The sequence below is a fragment of the Manihot esculenta genome, chromosome 17 (genome assembly GCF_001659605.2).
Source record: "Manihot esculenta cultivar AM560-2 chromosome 17, M.esculenta_v8, whole genome shotgun sequence".
NCBI classification, from domain to species: Eukaryota; Viridiplantae; Streptophyta; class Magnoliopsida; order Malpighiales; family Euphorbiaceae; genus Manihot; species Manihot esculenta.
In genome coordinates this window covers 22,456,874-22,464,238 of record NC_035177.2, presented here as the reverse complement: position 1 = coordinate 22,464,238, position 7,365 = coordinate 22,456,874, and the positions used below count along the sequence as shown (strand labels likewise).

Here is a 7,365-nt window from a genome sequence, read left to right as displayed (position 1 = left end):
TCACTTATATAAAAAAAAAACTCTTTTAAATGAATTTTCTTTAAAAAAATAATTTAATCCTATAATTTTAAAATATAATTTTTTAGTCTTCATAATTTAAAAAAAAGTAATTATATAATATTATAATTTTAAGGATAAACTGTAATTCAGTCCCTCTAATTCAGTGAAATATAACATTTCGCCCCCTTATTTTAAAAAATCGTCAATTTAGTCACTGTAATTTTTAAAAATTATGCCATTGGTCCCTCCCATTAAATTTTCAGTTAAGTCACCGTTAGTCTTAATTAAAAAACTAAAATATCCATTCTCTCATCCATCTGGATCTGTCGGACCTCATCTCTATTCGACAAAGCTGTGACGCTTAAGAACTTCAATGGAGTTCTAGCATCCATATCTGCAAACCTACAAAGTAAAACTCTAGATTTCGGACTTCGGACTTTTTTTAGAATGATTCGAAATAGGTACTCCTCTATCTTCAAGATCTTTCATGAGCTCCCAAGCATTAATAACAGAGAGACGAAATTGATGATTTTTTAAAATTACAGTGACTAAATTGACGATTTTTTAAAACAGAGGGATAAAATGTTATATTTCACTAAACAATTAAAATAATAATTATTTTATTTTTATAAAATAAAAATAATAATTATTTAATTTATATAATTAATAAAAAAATAAAGAATTAATAATTTAAAATAATATAAAATATTTAATATATTTTTAATTATAAAAAAATTAATCGATTAATTATATTAAATTATATAGATTAAATAATAATTTTTTAAATAGTATTTATTTTTAAAAATATCCATCAAAATATATTTTTAAAAATATTTAATTATTTTTAAAAATGTCACTTGTATTTATATTTTTAAAAATATTATATCATATCAAATTAAATTAAATTAAATTTGAAAATATCATTTCAGTAATTTTTTAAAAGTATTTACGTAACAAAAAAAAATATTTTTACGTGTTGTGTTTTCTTGAGTCAAAATTAATTTTTTAAATTATTTTAAAATCACGTTAAATTTGTAAAATGTTTTTTAATTTATATTATTTTAATAATAAACCCCTATTTTTATCCAATATCCGACGGTCATAAAGCTCTCCAGATTTGGCAGTTCTCTAATCGCTTTAAAACTATTGGTGCTCTTTCTTCTATCCGTGAAGTCAGCCCGTTGTTCACGATTTGAACCTATTTCCCTCATAACCTTAGCTTTCTCTGTTTCCTTTGAAATCAATGGCACCAAAACGATCAATTCCCTTGGAAGGTCCACCGCCCGCTTCTTCTTCTTCTGAAGAGGAAAGCTTCAGTGGAGAAGAAGAAGAAGACGAAGACGACGGAGCAGAGGCGAAGGCAGAGGGATCTTCAACCGAAGAAAACGAAGCTAAACGAAGCTAACGAAAAACAACAAAAACCTTATGCTCAACTATCACAGAACCAAGCGTCCAAGCCAGTCCCCAAGAAGTCCCATTTCACCACCCAGCAAGCGGGACCCGTGTCCGACTCTGATGGGTCTGACACTGAACCGACTCCGATGATGACCGACCTAATCGTGCCCTTGGCACTACTGTCAAGCCCATTGCTTTGAAGCTCATGGAGGAGAATCCTCTTAAAACAACGAAGCATAGATCCAAGTCCTTGGCATCAACTCAGGTTGCCGTCAAGTCCACAGCTGCGGTGAAGAGGGGCAGTGAAACTGATCGAGACCCGAAGGAGTCTAAGCGCAGCAAGAAGAAGGATTCAGAATCCGATGGGAGCGTTGATAAGCCTGAGGATATAAAGAAACAGCTGTTTCAACGGCTCTGGAGCGAGGACGATGAGATTTTGGTGCTAGAAGGCATAATTGATTTCACTGAAAATAAAGGAGTTGACCATGCAAAGGACATGAACTCTTTTTTTGATTTCATTAAGAGTTCGCTCCACTTTGACGTCTCCCTAAACCAGTTGAAGGATAAGGTTTTGAGATTAAAGAAAAGTTTGAGAAACATGAAAGCAAAGGGAAAATGGGTGAAGATAAGACATTTTCTAAAGCCCATCATAAAAAATCTTTTGATTTGTGGAAAAAGATATGGAGCAGCGAAGCAACTAGTGGGGAGGAGTGATTTAATTCTTAAGTCTAATGGCAAGGAATAGTCAGAAAGGTAAGAGTTTAACGCAGCCTTTGACTGCGATGAAGGCAAGCTGGGTGCATGTATTTCTTACCAGAATGGCTCTCATGGTAAGAAACACAAGCACCCAGCTCAGCCTTCAACGCAGTTAAACTCTTACCCGACTGTTATTGTCATTCTTCCTACCCTTGCCATTAGACTTAAGATCCAAATTCACTCCTCCCCGCTAGTTGCTTCTCTGCCCCATATCTTTTTCGACAAATCAAAAGATTTTTTATCATGGACTTTAGAAAATGTCTTATCTTCACCCGTATTGCAGGAATCGAGAAGTATGTGGTACACAGGGGACTGGATGTGTTCGAGGGTCCATCTAGAAGGCCTAAGGTAGCAGAGGAACGGATAAAGTTGCATGGTGCTGAGATAGAGCAATGAGTTGAGAAGGGAGCAGGCAAAGCTGATGTTGGCTTCCTACAAAACTGAGTAGGATTAGGAAGGTATAAATTGTGGCTTTCTTGGTTGGCTTTATGTTATAGTGAAGCTAGGTTATTATTGACAGCAGTTGAGTTTCCCTCTGAACATGAAGACCTGAACTGAAATATAACTTTTGTTATTTTGCTTTAGTTAGTAAAAAGTTAGTAGAACAGTGACTTGATTGTAACAAGAAAATGAGCAGCTACTTTTGTGGTTTTCTTTTGTATCTACTTTGTATGTATGGAATGCTGATCAAGCCTTGAATGATATGCTGTTTGTTACTTCACTTCTTTCCTCTGTTTTTTTCTCCCATTCTAAGAATTATCTATTTTCTGTTTGGTTATTATGAAACATTTATTATTAGCTAATTTTATATCTTTTCTTTTGGAGAGAATTTTCTTCAAAAATGTTGAATTTTTATTCTTGTTTAGGGCAAATTTAAGTTACAAAGAATATATATTTCCATAAAGCAAAGTACTTTCTTGCTTGTGTTTGGATGAATTAAGAACTGTGGTTTTATATCATTTATTTATGTTAATACATCAAATGAAGATCTCGTTGATCCAAGTTATTTTCATATATATTTGAGTTATTAGCTATATTATCTCACTTAGTTTTGTGTTGGGTTGTTAACTTGGTCAGCATACAATGCATCTACTATGTTATGCACTCTTAAACTATATAGCGAATTATGTATTCATGTTAATACATGGAATGAAGATGTCCTTGTATCCAAGCTATTTTCATATATATTCAAGAGTTGTTAGCTGCATTTTCTTATGGTATGGATCTTATCTTTTTATTAGGTTGCTGACTTGGTCTGAATATAAGGCATCTACATGTTAATATTGTTATTCTCTCTAGAGTTGTAACAAATTAGCTATGTTCTAAACTAATTAATCTCTCTCTCTCTTTGTCTCTCTCTCTCAATGTTCATATATTTGATGTTATATGTTGCAAGAATATGTTGTAATCGTTATGTTTTATTACCTTTATGGTTTTCTGCACCTGTCGAAATTTCTTTTCTTCCTAATTTCCAAGCAAATGTGCTTGGCCATAGATTTATCTCTAGGGTGAATATTTGTTTGATTGCATTGAGCCATAATACTGTGTTGTGATTTAATGGTTTGTGTTGATGGCTTCATATTGCTTTTATTAGTACATTCTGAATTTTGATTGAAGAAAGAGGGTCAGAGATGCTAAAGATTCTTGGTTCATTGTTGGAAAATCTCTTAGTGTAAGAGCTTCGATTTGGAATGTGTTAAGATGTTAACCTTATTCATGAGAATGTGTTTCTAATGGCAAGATGACTAAATGAATTACTACGAGTCTTAATTCATCGAAAAAAATGGAAGCATGAAGCTCATGAGTTGCTTTCTAGGTAGTTTCTGCGTCTATTCAGTTTTATTACTTTGTTCTGCTTTCTGTGGATAATTTGACACATCCTTTTACACCCTTTTCTTCCATAATCTTTTTACAAAAATATGTATTTAATTTACCCACAATATGTTGAAGTAGCCACTTGTCTAATTGCGTTGACAAGGAAGAAACAAAACAGTCTATAAATTTATGATATAATCCTTTCGTTTCATGAAAATCCATCAGATAGTTTCAATGGTTTCTCCTCTCGTCCATGCTTGTATAATTGTTGTAATTTTATACGCAAAAGTCTCTGATGCTGGGATGGGTGTGCCTTATTCAAGACTCGCAAACAATTTTCCACCTTCAAAAGAATCAATAGAGCTAGCAGAATCTTAAGGATTCAGGTTTATTCGTCTCTACGAAACAGATACAGAAACTCTAAAGTTGCTAAACCAATCAAGTATGTTTGTGCTACTGGGGGTTAGAAATGAAGATATTGTGAGTATAGCCTAGACAAAAGATTTCGCCATGAATTGGGTCAATCAATATGTCAAACCTTATTTAGAAATCATCATTATGATAGCTGTTGGACATGATATTAATCCTGGAGATGAACTAGCCAAGCACTTGCTCCCTGCAATGGAAGCCCCTTACCAAGGATTGAAAAGAATTGATCTTTGGTATATCAATGTGGTAACTCCATTACAACTAAGTTGGCTGCAAGTATCTCACCCTCCATCTGCTGGCCAATTTGTTGAACAAAGTTTGTTAACCATCCGACCCATCATTAAATTTATGATGGAACATATTAATTATAGGGTAAAACCTTCTCACAAAATTATACTATGTGATTTATATCCTTATTATGCGTCTATGAATGATCCAGCTTATAGCAATATATCTCTGGATTATGCTCTGCTCATCAACTCTTCCAACGTGATTGTTCAAGATGGAGATATTGGATATACAAATCTGCTTGATGGGTTGGTAGATGATTTTATTTCAGCCATTGAGAAAATTGGTTTATTCAATGATCAGGGTTTGATTTATATTGGTGCAACTGGATGGCCAATTACTTCAGGACGAAGAGATGATGATTAATAAATTTTTTTATATATTTAAAATATTTATTTTTTTTATTAATTAATAAAATTATTAATATATATATTTTTAATTTAAATAAAATAATTATAAAAAATTTTAAGTGTGGAATTTTAAAAAATATAAAAATTAATTTATTAATTATTCTAAAATTAAGGAATAAACCGAGTATATATATATTTTTTAAAAAATGTTTTCCATATTTTTACGCAGATCTTATGTATCCAACGACGGTCAAAAAGCTCTCCATATTTGGCGGTTCCCTAATCGTTTTAAAACCCATTGTTGGTCTCCTTCCATCGGTGAAGTCTGCCTGTTGTTCGCGATTTGAACCTGTTTCCCTTAAAACCCTAGCTTTCTCTGTTTCCTTTAAAGTCAATGGCACCAAAACGATCAATTCCCTTGGAAGATCCACCGCCTGCTTCTTCGTCTTCTGAAGAGGAAAGCTCCAGTGGGGAAGAAGAGGAAGAAGAAGAAGACGGAGACGACGGAGCAGAGGCAAAGGTAGAGGGATCTTCAACTGAAGAAGACGAAGCTAACGAAAAACAACAAAAGCCTTCTTCTCAACTCCCACAGAACCAAACGTCCAAGCCAGTCCCCGAGAAGTCCCATTTCACCACCCAGCAAGCGGGACCCGAGTCCGACTCTGATGGGTCTGAAACTGAAACCGACTCCGATGATGACCTACCTAATCGTGCCCTTGGCACTACTGTCAAGCCCATTGCTTCGAAGCTCATTGAGGAGAATCCTCTTAAAACAACGAAGCATAGGTCCAAGTCCTTGGCATCAACTCAGGTTGCCGTCAAGTCAACGGCTGCGGTGAAGAGGGGCGGTGAAACGGATCGAGATCCGAAGGACTCTAAGCGGAGCAAGAAGAAGGATTCAGAATCCGATGGTGGCGTTGAAAAGCCTGACGATATAAAGAAACAGCTGTTTCAACGGCTCTGGAGCGAGGATGATGAGATTGCGGTTCTAGAAGGCATAATTGATTTCACTGAAAAGAAAGGAGTTGACCCTGCAAAGGACATGAACTCTTTTCTTGATTTCATTAAGAGTTCGCTTCACTTTGATGTTTCTCTAAGCCAGTTGAAGGATAAGGTTTGGAGATTAAAGAAGAAGTTTGAGAAACATGTAAGCAAAGGGAAAATGGGTGAAGATAAGACATTTTCTAAAGCCCATGATCAAAAAACTTTTGATTTGTCGAAAAAGATATGGGGCAGCGAAGCAAGTAGCGGGGGAGGAGTGGATTTGGTTCTTAAGTCTAATGGCAAGGGTAGGAAGAATGGCAATAATAGTCAGAAAGGTAAGAGTTTGACTGCGTTGAAGGCAGAGCTGGGTGCTGATATAGAGAAGGAGAATGAGAAGGTGGACAAGATGGAGGTTGAAATGCAGAGTCATTCTGGTAAGAAACACATTCTACAGTTTGATAAGAGAGTGTGTGTTGCAGGAACCGAAGATTATGTGGTACACAGGGGACTGGATATGTTGGAGGGTCCAGCTAAAAAGCCTGAGATGGAAGAGAAATGGAGGAAGTTGCATGTTGCTGAGTTAGAGTTGTTTCTGAAGCGCAATGAGTTGATAAGGGAGCAGGCAAAGCTGATGTTGGCTTCCTACAAAACTGAGTAGGATTAGGGAAGGTATAAATTGTGGCTTTCTTGGTTGGTTTTATGTTATAGTAAAGCTAGGCTATTGTTTATTTTCTGTTTGGTTGTTATGAAACATTTATTCTTTTCATTTGGAGAGAATTTTCTGCATGTTTAGGCCAAATTTAGGTTAAAAATAATATATACTCCATAAAGCAGAGTACTTTCTTTCTTGTGTTTGTATGAATCAAGAACTATGGTTTTATATCATTTATTTATGTTGATACTTCAAATGAAGATCTCATTGATCCAAGCTATGTTCATGTATATTGGAGTTATTAGCTACATTATCTCACTTATTTTTGTGTTGTCTTGTGTAACAAGACAAAGAACAATTGGGCAATTTTTGTGCCTTCATATACAGATTACAAGGTCGTCTCAAGGCAACTCCTAAGAATTCTGTCAATTAATAGTATCAATTAGCAATTAGCCTATGATTATATAATCTCCAATACTTATATACAGATTATATTCACTCTAACATGTTGTTAACTTGGTCAGCATACAACAAATCTACTATGTTATGCACTCTTAAGAGTTATATACATTGCAAAATATGGTGTAATCGTTATGTTTTATTACCTTTATGGTTTTCCGCACTTGTTGACATTTCTTTTCTTCCTAATTTCTATCTTCGCTTTAGACTTCAACATTTTTTCAGGTGATTGTCTTT

At 34.7% G+C, this 7,365-nt stretch overlaps 2 protein-coding genes and 1 pseudogene across 2 annotated transcripts; all 3 read left to right on the top strand.

Moving 5' to 3' along the window:
- Positions 1-1,238: 1,238 nt before the first annotated feature.
- LOC110604850 lies at positions 1,239-2,397 on the top strand (annotated as a pseudogene).
- A 2,079-nt stretch (positions 2,398-4,476) lies between these two features.
- Positions 4,477-5,049, top strand: LOC110604849 (glucan endo-1,3-beta-glucosidase-like). Its single transcript, XM_021743152.1, has 2 exons — positions 4,477-4,711; positions 4,835-5,049. The coding sequence occupies exons 1-2, from the start codon at positions 4,477-4,479 to the stop codon at positions 5,047-5,049; spliced, it is 450 nt and encodes a 149-aa protein (XP_021598844.1).
- Positions 5,050-5,257: 208 nt separating this feature from the next.
- LOC110604438 (probable transcription factor At1g11510) lies at positions 5,258-6,875 on the top strand. Its single transcript, XM_021742593.2, has one exon. The coding sequence runs from the start codon at positions 5,428-5,430 to the stop codon at positions 6,673-6,675; it is 1,248 nt and encodes a 415-aa protein (XP_021598285.1). The 5' UTR covers positions 5,258-5,427; the 3' UTR covers positions 6,676-6,875.
- Positions 6,876-7,365: the final 490 nt, after the last annotated feature.